We start from the raw sequence: 20067 nt of genomic DNA on the forward strand, positions 1-20067 counted from the left end.
TGTCTGTATTCTCTTTTAACTCATTACACATTCTTATGATGAAAATTTTGAACTTTTTTTTTTTGGCAATTCATATATCTGTTTCTTTAAGGCTAGTTTCTAGAGATTTGTTTCTTTGAATGTGTTATGGCTCCCCTTTTCTTTGTATGTCTTGTTATTTTTTGTTGGGATTTTGGCAACTGTAGAATCAGCCAATTCTCCAAGACTTTGTGGTTTCATTTCCTATAGGGAGGACTTTTCTTGCTCAGCCTATTTGGATTCTGGAGCCCTCTCAAACCTTTTTGGGGTAGCTATTCCCTTTTGGCTTGTGCATATAATCTATTAGAAGAGGTTTGTAGGTTTCATTTCAGGCACTCCCCCTGGTGTCTCTCTGATATTGCAGCCTCTCTGATGCTGTTGTAAATCACAGTACTGGTGCTCTACTGGTCTGTCTTAGGTACTGCAGACTCTGGTGCATGGTTGATGGTCTTTGTTCTCAGAGATCCTCAACCTAGCACCCTCCTCCCGTCAGTACTTGGATACATGAAAGGGAAAAAACAGTCCCTTAGGCAGCTCCCCTAAATGTCAGAATGCTGGACGTGTGTTCTATTTCTTTTCATCCCCAAGGGGAAGATGGAAGTTGGGGATTTTGTCCCAATTGTGCTGAAGTTGGAGTAGGGAGGGGCTCTCCCACGTTAAAGTGGAGAGTGTCAAAAACTTTTCCGACTGGGCTTTGGTGCGCTTGGTTTTGTCCTTGCCTGGGGTGCAACACCTTTTAACTTGTTTCTGACAGAGGCATTTGGTTTGTTTGATTTTAACTCCCTGTCTTTGTGGGGGAAGAAAGATCTTGGCTTCCTATTTGCCATCTTGCTGATGGAGCCTTGTTTCGTTTTAAGGGGTAATGGTAATAGAAACCACGATCTGATGGTTCATTGTGCCCTTTGATCCTGGAGTGTCTTTGCTTCTATTCCCTTTCAGTAGACAGACCTAGGAAATGCATGCAAGTATGCACACATATGCATATACATATACATATTTCATACACACATATTCCTACACATATATAAAGTGTACATATACATACATATATACATGAATAGATATATTTAGAAATCTGGAGTTCTCACAGGCATCTTCAATTCCAGTCTGTCACCTCAGGGCTTGTTCTTGCCTTCGTCCATTTCATACGTGTATGGCTTTGGCCTCACCGTAATGCTTGCCACGTAGAATGAGTTAGGAATTGTTCCTTCATCTTCTTTCTTTTTGGAAGAGTTTGAAAAGGATTTGTGTCAATTCTTTAAATGTTTGATGGAATTCACTAGTGAAACCATCTCATCTTGGGCTTTTCATTGTTGATAGTTTTTTGATTACTTATTCATTATCTTTACTTTTTAATAGGTCTGTTCACATTTTCTATTTCTTCTTGAGTCAATTTTGGTATTTTGTGTATTTCCAGGAATTTGTTCATCTAGGTTATCCAATTTGTTGGCATATAATTGTTCAAAGTGTTCTCTTATAATACTTTTTTATTCCTTTAAGATCAGTAGTGGGAACTTCCCTGGTGGCACAGTGGTTAAGAACCCACCTGCCAATGCAGGGGACACGGGTTCGATCCCTGGTCCGGGAAGATCCCACATGCTGCAGAGCAACTAAGCCCGTGAGCCACAACTACTGAGCCCACGTGCTGCAACTACTGAAGGCCATGCGCCTAGAGCCCTTGCTCCACATTAAGAGAAGCCACCACAATGAGAAGCCCGTGCACCACAATGAAGAGTAGCCCCAGCTCATCACAACTAGAGAAAGCCCATGCGCAGCAACAAAGACCCAATGCAGCCAACAACAACAACAAAAAAAGATCAGTAGTAATGTCTCCACTTTAATTTCTGATTTTAGTAATTTGAGTCTTTTCTCTGTTTTCTTAGTATAGTTAAAGGTTTGCCAGTTTGTTGTTCTGGTGAGATATAACTGACATATAGCCTTATATTAGTTTCAGGTGTACAACATAATTATTCTATATTTGTAAATATTGCTAAGTGATCACCAGGACAAGTCTAGTTAACATACAGTATCATCCATAGGTACATTTTTTTTCTTGTCATGAGAACTTTTAAGATTTGCTCTTTTAGCAACTTTCAAATTGCAGTAAGGGATAATTAACTGTCATCACCGTGGTGTACATTACATTTCCATGACTTATTTATTTTACAGCTGAAAGTTAGTACCCTTTGATCATCTTTACCTGTTTTACCTACCTCCCAACCCCCACCTCAGACAATCACCAATCTGTTCTTTGTATCTATAAGCTTGTTTTTTTTTTCAGATTCCACATATAAGTGAGATTATATGATAATTTGTTTCTCTGTGTCTGAATTTTTAATGTATCATAATGTCCTCAAGATCCATCTATGTTGTTACAGATGGCAAGATTTCATTCTTTTTTATGGCCAAGTAATATTATATCTCATGTTTCCTTTATCTGTTTACTTAGTTGTTTCCATATCTTGGCTAAGGTAAATAATGCTGCAGTGAACATGGGGGTGTTTATATATTTTGGGGATGGTGTTTTCCTTTCCTTGTGATGAATACCCAGAAGTGAAATTGTTGGATCATACAGTATTTCTATCTTTAAAAATTTTGAGGAACCTCCATACTATTTTCTGTAGTGGCTGCAACAATTTACATTCCGACCAAAGTGTACAAGGGATCCCTTTTCTCCAGATTCTTGCCAGCACTTGTTATTTGTTGTCTTTTTGATGATATCCATTTTAACAGATGTGAGGTGTTATCTTATTGTGATTTTGATTTGCATTTCCCTGGTAATTAGTGATGTTGAGCATCTTTTCATATATTTTTTGGCTATCTGTATATCTTCTTTGGAAAAATGTCTGGTCCAATCTTCTGCCCAATTTAAAAAGTAAACTAAATTTGTTTAAAACTTTCCCTCATGTGTTCTTTGTTCCATTAGTTGTTTAAGAGTCTGTTTAATTTCCACATACTTGTGAATTTTTCAGTTTTTCTTTTGTTATTGTTGCTAGCTTTATACCACTGTGGTCAGAGAAGATACTTTGTATGCTTTCACTCTTTTAAATGTATTGAGACTTTTTTTGTGTGACTAAACAGGTGGTCTATTCTGGAGAATATTCCATGTGCTCTTCAGAAGAATGTGTATTTTGTTGTTGTTGGGTGGAATGTTCTGTGTGTGTGTATATATATATGTGTGTATATATATATCTGTTAGATTTAGTTGGTCTAGTGTTGTTCAGGTCCTCCAATTCCTTATTGTTCTTCTATCTGGTTGTTCTTTCCATTATTGAAAGTGAGGTATTGATCCTTTTGATTATTATTGTAGAACTGTATTTCTTCCTTCAGTTCTGCTGATGTCTGCTTCACATATTTTGTGACTTGTTTGGGGCATATATATTTACAACTGTTATATTTTCATGATGAATCAATCCTTTTTATCAATATGTAATGTCATTCTTTGCTTCCTGCAAGAGTTTTTGACAAACAGTATTTTGTCTTATATTTTTATTATCCTGCTAGCTTGTTTTTGCTTACTGTTTGTATAGAATATCTTCATCCATCCTTTGACTTTCAACCTATTTGTATCTTTGGATCTAGAGTGAGTCTCTTGTAGACAACATATAGTTAAATCATTAAAAAAATTAGTTTGGTCAATCTCTGCTTTTTGATTTCAGAGCTTAATCTCTATTTAAAGTAACTACCTACAAGGAAGTATTAATTTATGCAGTTTTGCTACTTATTTTCTTTATGTCATACTTTTTTTTTCAACTTTTTTCCTCCTTTATTTCCCTTTGTTTCGTTTAATTGACTTTTTTTTTGGTAGTATACTGTTTTGATTCCCTTCTCACTTCCTTCTTTTGTATGTTTAAAAATTATTTACTTAATGGTTATCTTAGTGTTACAACTAACATTGTAAAGTTAGTATAGTTTGAATAAAAACTAATTTAACTTCAAAATTACAGAAAATCTCTTTTCCTATATATCTTCATCTTCCCCCTTTTAGTTATTGTCATAAATTAGATCTTTATATGTTGTGTTTATTAACATAAGATATATAATTATTGATTTATGCTTTCGTCTTTTGTACAGGAAAAAGGGTTTAGAAACCAAAAACACGTTTTTTTTGTATTTTATATTTAAGTACATAGTTATCTGTAACAATGTTTTTATTTCTTCATACAGCTTTCATTTTAGCATTTCTTGTATGGCAAATCTAGTGACAAACTTTCTCAGTTTTTAAAAAAAATTGGGAAATGTCCTAAATTCTCCTTGATTTTGAATGATAATTTTTCCAGGTATGTAACTTGTATATAGCTTTTTTTTCCCCATTAATTGCACTTAAAATATGTTGACCCATTGTCTACTGCTCTCCATGGTTTCTGAGGAGAAATGAGCTGTTAATCTTGTTGAAGATTCCTTGTACGTATCATTTCACTTTTCTCTGGCTGCTTTCAACTTCTCTATTTGTGTTTGACTTTCAACAGTTTGATTATAATGTGTTTTGGTGTGGATCTTCTCATATTTATTCTATACTAGGATTTTGAAATGTAGCTCCATATCTTTTCTCAAATTTGGGAATTATTACTCATTATTTCTTCAAATATCCATTCTGCCCTCTTTTCTCTCTCCTGTTATGGAACTCCTATTATATGTATATTGGTATACTTGATGATGTTCCATAGGTCTCTTAAGCACTGTTTCTTTTTTATAAATTTATTTTTTAATTAAAAAAAATTTTTTTAATGCTATTCTTGTCTGCTTACATTCTTTTTATTTATGTATGTATGTATGTATGTGTGGCTGTGTTGGGTCTTCGTTTCTGTGCGAGGGCTTTCTCTAGTTGTGGCAAGTGGGGGCCACTCTTCATCACGGTGCGGGGGCCATTCTTCATCACGGTGCGCGGGCCTCTCACTATCGCGGCCTCTCGTTGCCGAGCACAGGCTCCAGATGCACAGGCTCAGTAATTGTGGCTCACGGGCCGAGTTGCTCTGTGGCATGTGGGATCTTCCCAGACCAGGGCTCGAACCCGCGTCCCCTGCACTGGCAGGCAGATTCTCAACCACTGCCCCACCAGGGAAGCCCAGCACTGTTTCTTTTTTCCTTTATTTCTTTTTTTTTTCTTCTCCTCACACTGGATAATTACAACTGACCTGCCTTTAAATTCATTGTTTCTTTCTTTATTTGCTCAAACATGCTGTTAAAACCTCTAGAGAAATTTTTATTTCAGTTATTGTTCCTTTTGTTCAGTTATTGAAATTTTCATTTCTAGAATTTTTGGGTTCCTTTTAATAATTTCTATATCTTTATGGATATTTGTTGTAACGTTGCTCCTTGTTTCCTTTAATTCCTTGTGTTTGATTTCCTTTAGCTTTTTTTTTATTTTTAAAATTTTTCTATTTTATATATTGTTTTATTAAACTTTCTGTTTATTTTGTTGAATATTATTTTATTTATTTTTGTATACAGCAGGTTCTTATTAGTTATCCATTTTATACATATTAGTGTATGTATGTCAATCCCAATCTCCCAATTCATCACACCAACACCCCACCCCCCCTGCCGCTTTCCCCCCTTGGTGTCCATACGTTTGTTCTCTACATCTGTGTCTCAATTTCATCCCTGCAAACTGGTTCATCTGTACCGTTTTTCTAGGTTCCACACATATGCGTTAATATATGATATTTGTTTCTCTCTTTCTGACTTTCTTCACTAAGTATGACAGTCTTTTGATTCATCCACGTCTCTACAAATGACCCAATTTCTTTGCTTTTTATGGCTGAGTAATATTCCATTCTGTATATGTACCACATCTTGTTTATCCATCGTCTGTCAGTGGGCATTCAGGTTGCTTCCATGACCTGGCTATTGTAAATAGTGCTGCAATGAACATTGGGGTGCATGTGTCTTTTTGAATTATGGTTTTCTCTGGGTATATGCCCAGTAGTGGGATTGCTGGGTCATATGGTAATTCTATTTTTAGTTTTTTAAGGAACCTCCATCCTGTTCTCCATAGTGGCTGTACCAATTTACATTCCCACCAACAGTGCAAGAGGGTTCCCTTTTCTCCACACCCTCTCCAGCATTTGTTGTTTGTACATTTTCTGATGATGCCCATTCTAACTGGTGTGAGGTGATACCTCATTGTAGTTTTGATTTGCATTTCTCTAATAATTAGTGATGTTGACCAGCTTTTCATGTGCTTCTTGGCCATCTGTATGTCTTTGGAGAAATGTCTATTTAGGTATTCTGCCCATTTTTGGATTGGGTTGTTTGTTTTTTTAATATTGAGCTGCATGTGCTGTTTATATATTTTGGAGATTAATCCTTTGTCCGTTGATTCATTTGCAAATATTTTCTCCCATTCTGAGGGTTGTCTTTTCGTCTTGTTTGTAGTTTCTTTTGCTTTGAAAAAGCTTTTAAGTTTCATTAGGTCCCATTTGTTTATTTTTGTTTTTATTTTCATTACTCTAGGAAGTGGCTCAAAAAAGATGTTGCCGTGATTTATGTCAAAGGCGTTTTTCCTATGTTTTCCTCTAAGAGTTTTATAGTGTCCGGTCTTACATTTAGGTCTCTAATCCATTTTGAGTTTATTTTTGTGTATGGTGTTAGGGAGTGTTCTAATTTCATTCTTTTACATGTGGCTGTCCAGTTTTCTCAGCACCACTTATTGAAGAGACTGTCTTTTCTCCATTGTATATCCTTGCCTCCTTTGTCATAGATTAGTTGATCATAGGTGTGTGGGTTTATCTCTGGGCTTTCTATCCTGTTCCATTGATCCATTGATCTATATTTCTGTTTCTGTGCCGGTACCATATTGTCTTGATTACTGTAACTTTGTAGTATAGTCTGAAGTCAGGGAGTCTGATTCCTCCAGCTCCGTTGTTTTCCCTCAAGACTGCTTTGGCTATTCGGGGTCTTTTGGGTCTCCATACAAATTTTAAGATTTTTTGTTCTAGTTCTGTAAAAAATGCCAATGGCAATTTGATAGGGATTGCCTTGAATCTGTAGATTGCTTTGGGTAGTATAGTCATTTTCACAATATTGATTCTACCAATCCAAGAACATGGTATATCTCTCCATCTGTTTGTATCATCTTTAATTTCTTTCATTAGTGTCTTACACTTTTCTGCATACAGGTCTTTTGTCTCCTTAGGTAGGTTTATTCCTAGGTATTTTATTCTTTTTGTTGCAATGGTGAATGGGAGTGCTTCCTTAATTTCTCTTTCAGATTTTTCATCATTAGTGTATAGGAATGCAAGAGATTTCTGTGCCTTAATTTTGTATCCTGTGACTTTACCAAATTCATTGATTAGCGCTAGTGTTTTTCTGGTGACACCTTTAAGATTCTTTTTTATAGTATCATGTCATCTGCAAACAGTGACAGTTTTACTTCTTCTTTTCCAATTTGTATTCCTTTTATTTCTTTTTCTTCTGTTTGCCGTGGCTAGGAGTTCCAAAACTATGTTGAATAAAAGTGGTGAGAGTGGACATCCTTGTCTTGTTCCTGATCTTAGAGGAAATGCTTTCAGTTTTTCACCACTGAGAATGATGTTTGCTGTGGGTTTGTCATATATGGCCTTTATTATGTTGAGGTAGGTTCCCTCTATTCCAGTTTTCTGGAGAGTTTTTATCATAAATGGGTGTTGAATTTTGTCAAAAGCTTTTTCTGCATCTATTGAGATGATCATATGGTTTTTATTCTTCAGTTTGTTAATTTGGTGTATCACTTTGATTGATTTGCGTATATTGAAGAATCCTTGCATTCCTGGGATAAATCCGACTTGATCATGGTGTATGATCCTTTTAATGTGTTGTTGGATTCTGTTTGCTAGTATTTTGTTGAGGATTTTTGCATCTATATTCATCAGTGATATTGGTCTGTAGTTTTCTTTCTTTGTGATATCTTTTTCTGGTCTTGGTATCAGGTTGATGGTGGCCTCATGGAATGTGTTTGGGAGCGTTCCTCCCTCTGCTATATTTTGGAAGAGTTTGAGAAGGATAGGTGTTAGCTCTTCTCTAAATGTTTGATAGAATTCACCTGTGAAGCCATCTGGTCCTGGACTTTTGTTTGTTGGCAGATTTTTAATTGCAGTCTCAATTTCAGTGCTTGTGATTGGTCTGTTTATATTTTCTATTTCTTCCTGGTTCAGTCTCGGAAGGTTGTGCTTTTCTAAGAATTTGTCCATTTCTTTCAGGTTGTCCATTTATTGGCATATAGTTGCTTATAGTAATATCTTATCATCCTTTGTATTTCTGCAGTGTCTGTTGTTACTTCTCCTTTTTCATTTCTGAGTCTATTGATTTGAGTCTTCTCCCTTTTTTCCTGATGAGTCTGGCTAATGGGTTTTCAATTTGTTTATCTTCTCAAAGAACCAGCTTTTAGTTTTATTGATCTTTGCTATTGTTTTCTTTGTTTCTATTTCATTTATTTCTGGTCTGATCTGTATGATTTTTTTCCTTTTGCTAACTTCGGGTTTTGTTTGTTCTTCTTTCTCTAGTTCCTTTACGTGTAAGGTTAGATTGTTTATTTGAGATTTTTCTTGTTTCTTGAGGTAGGCTTGTATTGCTGTTAACTACCCTCTTTAGAACTGCTTTTGCTGCATCCCATAGGTTTTGGATCATCGTGTTTTCACTGTCATTTGTCTCTAGGTATTTTTTGATTTCCTCCTTGATTTCTTCAGTGATCTCTTGGTTATTTAGTTGCGTATTGTTTAGCCTCCATGTGTTTGTGTTTTTTATGTTTTTCCCCTGTAATCGATTTCTAATCTCATAGTGTTGTGGTGAGAAAAGGTGCTTGATATGATTTCAATTTTTTTTTTAAAGTTTCATTTTATTTGTTTTATTTATGGCTGCGTTGGGTCTTCATTTCTGTGCGAGGGCTTTCTCTAGTTGTGGCAAGCGGGGGCCACTCTTCATCGCGGTGCGCGGGCCTCTCACTATCGTGGTCTCTCTTGTCGTGGAGCCCAGGCTCCAGACGCGCAGGCTCAGCAATTGTGGCTCACGGGCCCAGCCGCTCCGCGGCATGTGGGATCTTCCCAGACCAGGGCCCGAACCCGTGCCCCCTGCAGTAGCAGGCAGATTCTCAACCACTGCACCACCAGGGAAGCCCTGATTTCAATTTTTAAAAATTTACTGAGGCTTGATTTGTGACCCATGATGTGATCTATCCTGGAGAATGTTCCGTGCGCACTTGAGAAGAAAGTGTAGTTTGCTGTTTTTGGAAGGAATGTCTTACAAATATAAATTAAATCTATCTGGTCTATTGTGTCATTTAAAGCTTGTGTTTCCTTATTAATTTTCTGTTTGGATGAACTGTCCGTTGGTGTAAGTGAGGTGTTAAAGTCCCCCACTACTTTTCCGTTACTGTCGATTTCCTCTTTTATAGCTGTTAGCAGTTGCCTTATGTATTGAAGTGCTCCTATGTTGGGTGCATATATATTTATAATTGTTATATCTTTTTCTTGGATTGATCCCTCGATCAGTATGTAGTGTCCTTCCTTGTCTCTTGTAATAGTCTTTATTTTAAAGTCTATTTTATCTGATATGAGTATTGCTACGCCAGCTTTCTTTTGATTTCCATTTGCATGGAATATCTTTTTCCATCCCCTCACTTTCAGTCTGTGTGTGTCCCTAGGTCTGAAGTGGGTCTCTTGTAGACAGCATATAGATGGGTCTTGTTTTTGTATCCATTCAGCGAGCCTGTGTCTTTTGGTTGGAGTATTTAATCCATTCATGTTTAAGGTAGTTATCGATATGTATGTTCCTATTACCATCTTCTTAATTGTTTTGGGTTTGTTTTTGTAGGTCCTTTTCTTCTGTTGTGTTTCCCACTTAGAGAAATTCCTTTAGCATTTGTTGTAGGGATGGTTTGGTGGTACTGAATTCTCTTAGATTTTGCTTGTCTGTAAAGCCTTTGATTTCTCCATCGAATCTGAATAAGATCCTTGCTGGGTAGAGTAATCTTGGTTGTAGGTTCTTCCTTTTCATCACTTTAAATATGTCATGCCACTCCCTTCTGGCCTGTAGAGTTTCTGCTGAGAAATCAGCTCTTACCCTTATGGGAGTTCCCTTGTATGTTATTTGTTGTTTTTCCCTTGCTGCTTTCAATAATTTTTCTTTGTCTTTAATTTTTTGCTGTTTGATTACTATACGTCTTGGTGTGTTTCTCCTTGGGTTTATCCTGTATGGTACTCTCTGCTTTTTCTGGATTTGGGTGGCTGTTTCCCTTCCCATGTTAGGGAAGTTTTCGACTCTAATCTCTTCAAATATTTTCTCTGGTCCTTTCTCTCTCTCTTCTCCTGTATTGCCTGTCTCTCCAATTTTGGGGGCCATGTTTTTTGCTCTGTGACTTTAGTTCTGTGATAGATTTAAGAAGATTTGTTGATTTTTAATTTGTTCAGCTTTTTACTTGTTAGGACAGTGTGGTGAATCTAGGCTCCTTACATGCCAAATTGGAAAATAGAAATCTAAACTATTTATTCTTCAAGTTTGTAGTTTTTGTTGTGTTCATCTCTCAGGTTTCTGTTCCTATAGATGTGGTCAATTAGTGGGTTTGACAGAGATTTCCTTAAGTGCCTGGAGCCACAAAAACATAAAGAAAAGGAGGAAAAAAATATTCTCCTGGTATTTGAAGACTGGCTCTGTTTTGAGGCACTTCTTTAAAACTTAGCCAGGCTGTTTACAGATCTGCCTTAGCCTTCATTTTCTACTTGTGTGGAGCTAAAGACCAGGCAGAAGTGAAAGTTTAGTGTCTACTACAATATTTTCTGAGCATGAGTCCTGCCCTGGGCAAGTGTGCAGCTTACTAGATTGCCCCTAATATATGGGAATTTCAAAATCCTTATTTTTCCAAAGTAACTCTCTCCAGTTTTTCCTTCTAGGCTTTGACATGTATATTGTTTGCCTCAACTATAATCATTTTCTCCAGGGAGCAGTGGCTTGTTTAACTACCTTTCAGTTTTTTTGCGGAATACTCTCCACTTTGCTGGTTTTCTGCCCTGAGAGAGTTCTGAGATGAAACAAAGGTAAAAGCTACAAGTCCTTCAAGGAACCTGTAGACAGGACAAAACAGAAAAACACAATTCCTCTTTTTCCTCCAGAACTATAATATATACCCACACCAGGAATGGAGGCTGCTGTCTTTAAGACTGCCAGTGCTCTGGGGAAGTGGGTGGGGCAAGGCTAGGTTTAAATGCCACAAAGGTCTCCTAGACTGTTTAACCTGCATTTTTCTTGATCCATCACTATTTGGCTCCTGTAAAGCCTTCACTGTTTCCCAGAGTTTTCACAAAGTTGTTTGTAACAGTTTTTGCTCTATTTTTCTTCAGTGTTTCTGTGAAGGATAGGCCCTTGGGACTCTCTACAGCCAGTTTTGCTGTCATCACTCCCTAATTCCCCCAATAGGTTTATCTTTCTGGTGGAAATTTGCAACTGATTGTGAATTTTATATAGAAGTTAAATGGACCAAGAATAACCAAGTGAGTTCTGAAGACAAAGAACAGGTGAGAGGACTTGCCCTAGCAGATACCAAGACTTGTTAGAAAGCTATATTAATTATGGTTGTGTGCTTTTGGTGCAAGTTTAGATAGACCAATGGAATTGAATAAAGGCTCAGAAATAGACCCCTTTATATATGGAAAATTTTATTAATGATAGAGAATTAGTAGCATAATAAATGGCCCTGGAACAGTGGTTATTTATAAGGTAAAAAAAGTTTATTCTTTATAGTGTATACAAAAATCAAAAGCAATAACATATTTAGATACAGATATAGGAGGCTGTCGTTATGAACTGGAGCAAGGAACAATTACAGAAGAATATATAAGTCATAAAGGGAAAGATTGCTAAATTTGAGTATATTAAAATTAAAACCTCTATTGTGTAAAAAATTCATAAAGAGAAGTGCAGGAGAAGTTTCAAATAGCGGAAAATACTTAGATCACATATATAAGACAGAGGAAATCCAGAGTATATAGATAACATTTACCTGTCAATAAGTATAAGGTAAATCAATAAAAGATGCTCAAAGGAAATAAAAAAGGTGTTTGCAAAGGAGGAAATATAAATAGCCCATAAAAATATCAAGACGTATTCTACCCTTTTAGTAATTTTTAGTATCCAGGGAATGTGATTGTGGATGTTAACATCATAAAAAAATAAAATGTTGACTTTTAAACAAGGTTTTATAAAATTCTTCCATTGAGTGCATATTTCCTTCCAGTACTGCCCAACATTGCTCTACCTTTTCCCACACAGTCCTCTTCAAAAATATTCTTATACTTACTTCATATTTCTCCCATTTATCTGTACTTCAGTTTGTCTTCTGCCCCCAGTGTCCATTGAACTAGCCATCTGAAGATAGTAATGACTCCCATAGTGTTAAATCAAGTGTGCATCTTTCTTGACACCTCAGCAAATTTGACGTTGTTGACCATTTGGTTCTTGAAGTGCCCTTCCCTTGGCTTCTATGACACCCTGTGTCTATCTGGTATATCAGTTTCATATTAATATTATTTTCCTTTTTAAATTTTAAACATTATGCTATCTATCTTCTCTTTAGGAAGCTTTTTATAACAGCTACATTAAATGCCAGCCCCATTAACAACAATTTTGTAGAGTGGGGTATTTCCTTGTTACTTTGCTTATAGTTTTTTCTTGTGTTCACTTTTCTGAGATTAACTTTTTGTTTTGCTAGGTTAGAATGTGTGGTAAAATAGTTTCTAAATCTGAATTCCTGAAAATAGTTTCATTTTGGCTTCACATTTAAATGATAATATCTTTAAAATTAGAATGGAGGTTTAATATTTCCCCCAAGAACTTTATAGACGTTACTCCATAGTATCATAGAATTTTTTTCTGTTTAGTGTTATGTGTCTAATGTTGGTTTTCCTCACTTCTGGTCAATTTTCATATTCCACTTATTTTTATCAGTAATGTCCTACATTCAGCAGTACCAGTAGTAATTGATGGTGTGTTATTGATGGTTCAGTAGTTAAGAAAGCCACTGTTCTCCAGGCTTTAAGTGGTTTAAGTAATTGTAGAACCCTGACTGCAATAAGTGGATAAATTGATATATACAAGGGATTCCCATTACGTTCCCAGACAGGAAAAGAGATTTTGAGAACCTTGGAATCTCTCCGGATAGTGGAAAGAATGACTTTATTGCAAGGTAGTATGCCTTATTGGACATTACTTTCTAAATCCTTATACACCTGAAAATATTTTCCTTCAGATGTGGACATTAATTTGCTGTGGTATGTTTTCTTGAGGGTCTCAGCCCTTTTTGCTTAGACCTATGCTTTCTTATTACTTAGTGCAGTGATTCTTAAACTTTAGCATGCAAAGGAATCAACTAGAGGGATAGATAGTTTAAATACAAATTACTGGTCCTACTTCCAGAGCTTTGGAGTCAGTAGGCTGGGGCAGGGCCTGGTAATCTGCATTACTAACAAATATGGTTGTTTAGGTGATGCTGATGCTTTTGGTTGTGGTGTCACAGTTTTTGAACTGTTGATCTAGAGTTAGTGGCAAAGAAGAGAAATTTAGACTAGCCTGATTTTTTTCAGTTAAGCAACTTTTCTTCTGCCTGAATGCATGTAATAAAATTTTTCTTTAATAATGTAAATCAAAACTTTTATTTGGTTGTAATAGAGTGGGTTTGGTTGTTTTTTGTGGCAAATGTAATCAGTTTAGCATTACATTTTGTAAATGGTAAATATTGGTAGTTTGGACCGTGTGATAGGTTTTGTATATTCATTTTCTCTCATAATCTCCCAAACCAGTTCTTTGCATTTTCCATTAAAAAATCAAGTAGTAGTGTAATATTTTATATCTTGATTCTTAGACCTTTTAGCATAGCAAAGTTATATTGAAGAAATAATGTTCGTAAGATAATGCTTTTCATTATTGTACTCTCAGCTCTATGAAAAAAAATAATGCTCTTCTGAGAAGAACTTAAATTTTATTTCTTACCTATATTAAGAAAATAGATGAAATCATATATGTGAATTATTTTGGGGTTTTTTAATGTAGATCTGTAACAATGGAAAATTCTTTTCTTTTGTAGAACTAAGTTATCTATGCAAGATGTACTAAAAACTGTAAATATAAAAATATTGTGATTGGATTATAGATTTATAGTTATATTTTAGAAACTTGTGTATTTTGGTGATTGAAAATTACAAGAGACTTGAATTAAATATTTTATTATATCATATGTTGTGAGGAATTTTATTTTTAAATGTTTTCATTAAAACTTTATTTTCCAGATTTTGGAATCTCTTTTTAAGGTATGTTCAATATATTGCCTACTAAAATTTAATACAGAAATACATATAAGTGAAAAAAGAGTTTTCTGAGTTTTGAGGAAGTAAAAATAACTCCCAAACTTGCTGCTATATATATTTAAAAATTTTACGTTTCAGTTACATGTTGCCTTAGCCCCATTCTGAACCCTAAGATAAAATGATGTTTGGTGTAGAACTAATATTTGATACACACACACACACACACACACACACACACACGTACTCATTTATTTCACTGCAGAAATTGACTTGTCAATATTATTTCCTTCCTGTTCCTTCTTTTATTTAAAGTGGTTTCAGCGACAGGTCAATCAGATGGAAGAGGTAAGTGCAGCATTTCTTGTTAATTAAGTTAATATTTTATCTCATTTGAAAACCAATTTGAGGTATAAGTTAAAAAATTTTAATAACCATTGGTTATAATCTTTTTATTTAGGTAAAGAAGGAATAAATGGGTAGACTAAAATGTTTCTTAGTGATTTATATACAATACTCCTGCATGTATCTGGTCTACTCTGAATTTGACCCATTCTTTCTCCTAAAATTGAAAAATGGAAATTTAGTTATTATTCTTTCCATAATTTACATAAAATAGTAAATAAGTGGCAAGAGAAAACTTATCAACTTAAATATTTCTCCTGTATTTAAAAAGTCATGCATAATATGATATATGCTTATTCATAAAATTATATATTGGTTTTCATTAAATTTAATGTTATTTTAATGAGTTTTTTATACTTTTATTTTCACATGCTTTGCCACCAGTTTGAGAAATACTGGTCTCTATCCTTATTTTGGAAAAGATTTTATGTGTGCTGTTAATATAGCAGAATGATTTCCAGGATAGCCTTAGTGAGTTAGAGAATTATTCTAGTTCTACCTTGGCTATGTTTGTGGTTTAGTCCTTAAAGTTCTGGGAGAAGCTGCCTGTGGGGAATGTGCCATGCCAGGGACCTTGCCAGGAAACCATCCATAGGGGTGGTGCTGTTGAAACTTGCTGGAGGTGAGTACTACTAGTTACACTGTGTACTGCCCTAGGATTAAACAGAGAGAGATGACAGAACTTGGAAGAAAAGCTTCTTCCTCCTCTAGTGTCTAGGGCCCTCTGCTGACAAAAGTTAACATCATGCTGCCTGTCAAGATAGAAATGTTCCACTACTATAAACAGGACAATGAAGAATGGATTTTAGATGAGAGGCAATAAATTGATAATTGTAGCTGATTGCTGTGTCACTTTTTAGGTTCAGTTTATGATTGATGTCCTCTTATTAGGGATCTTGCCTTTGTCCATAGAGTATTCATACAACTTCTGCTTCCCTTCCACTTGTTCTGCATCCCACAATCTCAGACTTCCAGTACATTGCCCAGTACTTACTTCCTGCTGTTATATCTTAATCCCATTCAGGTAACCATTACTAAAGTGAAGTCTCTGTTTTAAATTCCTAATGTTAGAATTTCTCTTTGCTGTGTCCTAAGACTATGGCTTGACTACTTTTCTTTTTTCAGCTCTTCCTCCCATCATAAAGATTAGAGTTCTCTTTTAAATATTTTGAATTGCCTTAAACTGATCCTGTTATAATTGTTACTTAACTTGCTTAAAATTCTTATATATTAAAATAATAAAGAGAAGATTGAATTTGAGCTCTGACATGTAAAAGCCAACACTTAGCTATAATTCTGTTGCTAGGCAATTGCTCATATAATTTCACTAATATTGTGAAATATTAGTATGTGATTATAGCTATAGATAGATAAGATAATACAACACTTATTTATATATGATAAATAATGAAATTTCTTTGAGGTATGGGAGAAAAATGAGTATTTCCTAAGTAACTGGCTAATTTTATTATTTTAGATAAGTAAAGATCAAACTTTTTCAGCAGAGTTTCCAGCACCTGATAAAACAGTCAGTTTAAGCATTGCACAAATAGTAAAGCAGGTGCACAAACTTGAAGAACTGAAAAATCGCCTTAAAGAAGGGTCTAAATTCTCCTTCAAAGACATGTCATCTAAACCCAAGTAAGTAAAATGTAAGAGTTAAAAGAATTAAACAGTAAGAGTAGGTATATAATTAGTAATGAATGGAAGATAGTGGTTCAGATTTTGTACTATACATAGAGCTTCTAAATCAAATCAGAAGATCTAGTCAGCTTGTTCCTATTTGAAATTTTTAATAGTTTGAAATGGGACTAGGCACATGTGGCTATGAAAATTAAAATTCAATTAAATTTAATTGAAAAACCAATTCTTTAGTCACACTAGCCACATTTCAAGTGCCTAGTAGCCACATGTGCCTATTGTTTGAAAGTTCTATTGGACACTGCTGGCTTTGAAATATCTGGCTTATAAACTCTTCTCTCAGTTTGATTAGGTAGCTTCCATAATATATTTAAGGTGTAGTGAAATATTTCATTGTTCAAGAACACCATCATTAAAAATTGCATAGGGACAGGGATATGTTCCAAAGAATAAATTTGTACTTTTTAGTTGAGAAAATCCTTTTTGTGGTAGGTGGGAGGAAGATTCAGATGAATGATTACAATAATACTTCCATTATCTGTTGACACTCATGTTTGATATTTGAGGTTTATCTGTCTTGAAATTAAATAGATGAATAAATCATCATCATAGAATATCTTCAGTGATTTTTTTGCACCTCCATAGTTATTTTTTCTTGTGGTGAGAACACTTCAGATCTACTCTTTCAGCAAATTTCAGGTATACAATACAATGGTATTATGAACAGTAAACACCATGCTAATGTTCTAAACATTAGATCTTTAGAACTTATTCAACTTATAACTGGAAGTTTGTACTTTTTGACCAACATCACCGCATTTCCCCAATCCCCCTCAGCCCCTGGCAACCACCATTCTGCTTTCTAGTTCTAAGTATATATATATATATATATAAAACTCATTTTGTTTATCCATTCATCTATTGATGGTTACTTTCATATCCTGGTTACTGTAAACAATGCTGCAATGAACATATGAACATTGGGGAGAATATATATTTTTGAATTAGTTTTTTTGTTTTCTCTGGAAAAATACCCAGAAGTGGAATTACTAGATCATATGGCAGTACTATTTTTAATTTTTTGAGGAACCTCCATACTGTTTTCCATAGTGGCTACATCAGTTTGCATTTCTGTCAACAGTGCATGAGGGTTCCCGTTTCTGCACATCCTTGCCCACAGTTATTTTTTTGGTCTTTTGGATGATAACCATTCTGACAGTTGGGAGGTGATTTCTCACTGTGGTTTTTGATTTGCATTTCCCTGATGATTAGCAATGTTGAGCCTCTTTTCATGTGCCTGTTGGACATCTGCATGTCTTCTTTGGAAGAGTATTTATTCAAGTCCTCTGCCCATTTGTAATTGAATTGTTTTTTTGCTATTGTATGAGTTCTTTGTATATTTTGAATTTTAGCCTCTTACTAGATATATCATTTGTGAATGTCTTATCCCGTTCATTAGGTTGCCTTTTTGTTTTGTTTTGCAAAGCTTTTTTTTTTTTTAGTTTGATATAATTCCGTATGTTTATTTTTGCTTTTGTTGCCTTTGTCTGAGGACAGAGATCCAAAAAAATATTACTAAGACCACTGTCAAAGAGTTTACTGCCTGTGTTTCTTCTAGCATTTTTATGGTTTCAGGGTTTATATTTAAGTCTTTAATCCATTTTGAGTTTATTTTTGTATATGGTGTAAGAAAGAGGTCTAGTTTCATTCTTTTTCATGTAGCTGTCCAGTTTTTCCAACACCGTTTATTGAAGAGACTGTCTCTTCCCCATTGTATATTCTTGCATCCTTTGTTGTAGAAAACTGACCATATAAGCATGGGTTCATTTCTGGGCTCTCTATTCTGTTCCATTGATCTGTGTGTCTCTTTTTGTGCCAGTACCATACTGTTTTGATTACTATAGCTTTGTAGCATAGTTTGAAATCACTGAGCGTGATACTGCTAGCTTTCTCAAGATTGCTTTGGCTCTTTGGGTTTTTTGTGTTTCCATACAAACTTTAGAATTATTTGTTCTGTGAAAAATGTCATTGGTACCTTGATAGGAATTGCAATGAATCCATAGATTGCTTTAGATTATTATGGGCACATTAGCAATTAATTCTTCCAATCCATGAGAATGATATATCTTTCCATTTATTTGTGTCATCTTAAATTTCTTTCATCACTCTCTTAGTTTTCATAGTACAGGTCTTTCACCTCCTTAGTTAAATTTGTTCCTAGGTATTTCATTATTTTTGATGCAGTTGCAAATGGGATTGTTTTCTTAAGTTCTCTTTCTGATAGAGCTTTATTAGTGCATAGAAATGCAACAGATATCTGTATATTAATTTTGTATTCTGCAACTTTACTGAATTTAATTATTAGCCCTAATAGTTTCTTGGTGGAGTCTTTAGAGTTTTCTATGTATAGTATATCATCTGCAATCAGTGACAGTTTTAATTCTTCCTTTGCAGTTTGGATTCCTTTTATTTCTGATTGCTGTCTGATTTGTGTCTGATTCCTGTGGCTAGAATGTCCAATATTATGTTGAATAAAAGAGGCTAGATTGGGCATCCTTGTCTTGTTCCTGATCGCAAACTATTCCAGACTTGAAAAGGTCCTGACAGGAAATAAATGGAAGACTCTTTAGGTCTTCTTAAAAAAAATGGGTTTTATTCTGATTGTCATTGGGGAGATACTGGAGGGTTTTGAGCAGAGTGTAACATGATCTGACATACGTTTCAAAAGGACCATTCTGACTGCTGTGTTGAAAATTGACTATACAGGGTCAGGAGTAGAAATGGGGAGTCCAGTTGGGAGGCTTTTGCAGTAATCCATGGAAGAGATGATGGTGGCTCAGAACAGGGTAGTGGTTGTGGTGGAGTTGGTGAGCTTTGAGATTCTGGACATACTTTGAAGGTGGAGTCAGTAAACTCTCCTGATGGATTGGATGTTGCATGTGAGAGGAAAAATAGCCAAGAATGAGTTCAAGGCTTTTGGCCTGAGCAGCCAGAAGGATGGAATTGATACTACCTTCACTGGGGTAGGCTGTAGGTGAAGCAAGTTTTGAGGAGGCAGATCAGGGGTTCTGGTTTGAAGATATTGGATATTCTGAGTTGTCAGAAATGTTAGGTGTATTTGAGTGAGCCATTACATATATGTTTTGGTGTTCGGGAGAGAGATGTAAGTTGAAAATAGGAATTGGGATGCCGTTTACATATGGATGGAACTTAAGGGTAGATATATCATGAAGGGAGTGAGTGTAAATTGAGAAGAGAGGACCAGGGACTGATCCCTGGGACCCTTCCAACATTAAGAAGTCTGGGACAAAAGGAGGGGCTAGCAAAGGGGAATGAGGAGTGACCTAGTGAGGCAGAAAGAAAACCAGTATATGTGCTGTCCTGTAAGATAAATGAAGAAGGAAGACTATGCAAAGGGACTGTCAATGATGTCAGATGCTGTGGATCAGTCAAGAAGATTAGGACTAAGAACTGACCAATGGATTTAGAAAGGATGTCATTTGTTGACCTTGAGAAGAGCAGTTGTTATGAGAAATCTCTGGACAGAGGGCAGTTGGGGACAGTAACCATAGACAATGCTTTGGAGTGGTTTTGCTGCAAAAGGGGGAAAAAAATAGCATAGTAGCTGGAGGGAAGTGGGGACAAAATAAGGCTCTTATAAATTAGGAAAAATAACAGAATGTTTGTATGCTAATAGGAATGACCCATTAGACAGGAAAAGATTTATGATATAAAG

General features: G+C 35.4%; 1 protein-coding gene across 19 annotated transcripts in view; it reads left to right on the top strand.

Moving 5' to 3' along the window:
- Nucleotides 1-20067, top strand: part of CCDC7 (coiled-coil domain containing 7) — a 327078-nt gene that overhangs the window by 29843 nt on the left and 277168 nt on the right. For 17 of the 19 annotated variants that reach the window (XR_009500275.1, XR_009500273.1, XR_009500274.1 and 14 more), the window contains 3 exons: nt 14271-14291; nt 14601-14633; nt 16168-16331. The exons of 1 other annotated variant lie outside the window; for it this stretch is intronic. Coding sequence is in view for 3 of the 18 variants with exons in the window: in XM_059911398.1 (XP_059767381.1) it covers nt 14271-14291; nt 14601-14633; nt 16168-16331 (218 nt within the window). In the remaining 15 variants the exon portion in view is untranslated. Of the gene's footprint in view, nt 1-14270; nt 14292-14600; nt 14634-15211; nt 15313-16167; nt 16332-20067 lie in introns of those variants that run through there. One more of the 19 variants, XR_009500292.1, reaches the window with a different exon arrangement.

This window comes from Balaenoptera ricei, chromosome 2 (assembly GCF_028023285.1).
Source record: "Balaenoptera ricei isolate mBalRic1 chromosome 2, mBalRic1.hap2, whole genome shotgun sequence".
Lineage (NCBI taxonomy): Eukaryota > Metazoa > Chordata > Mammalia > Artiodactyla > Balaenopteridae > Balaenoptera > Balaenoptera ricei.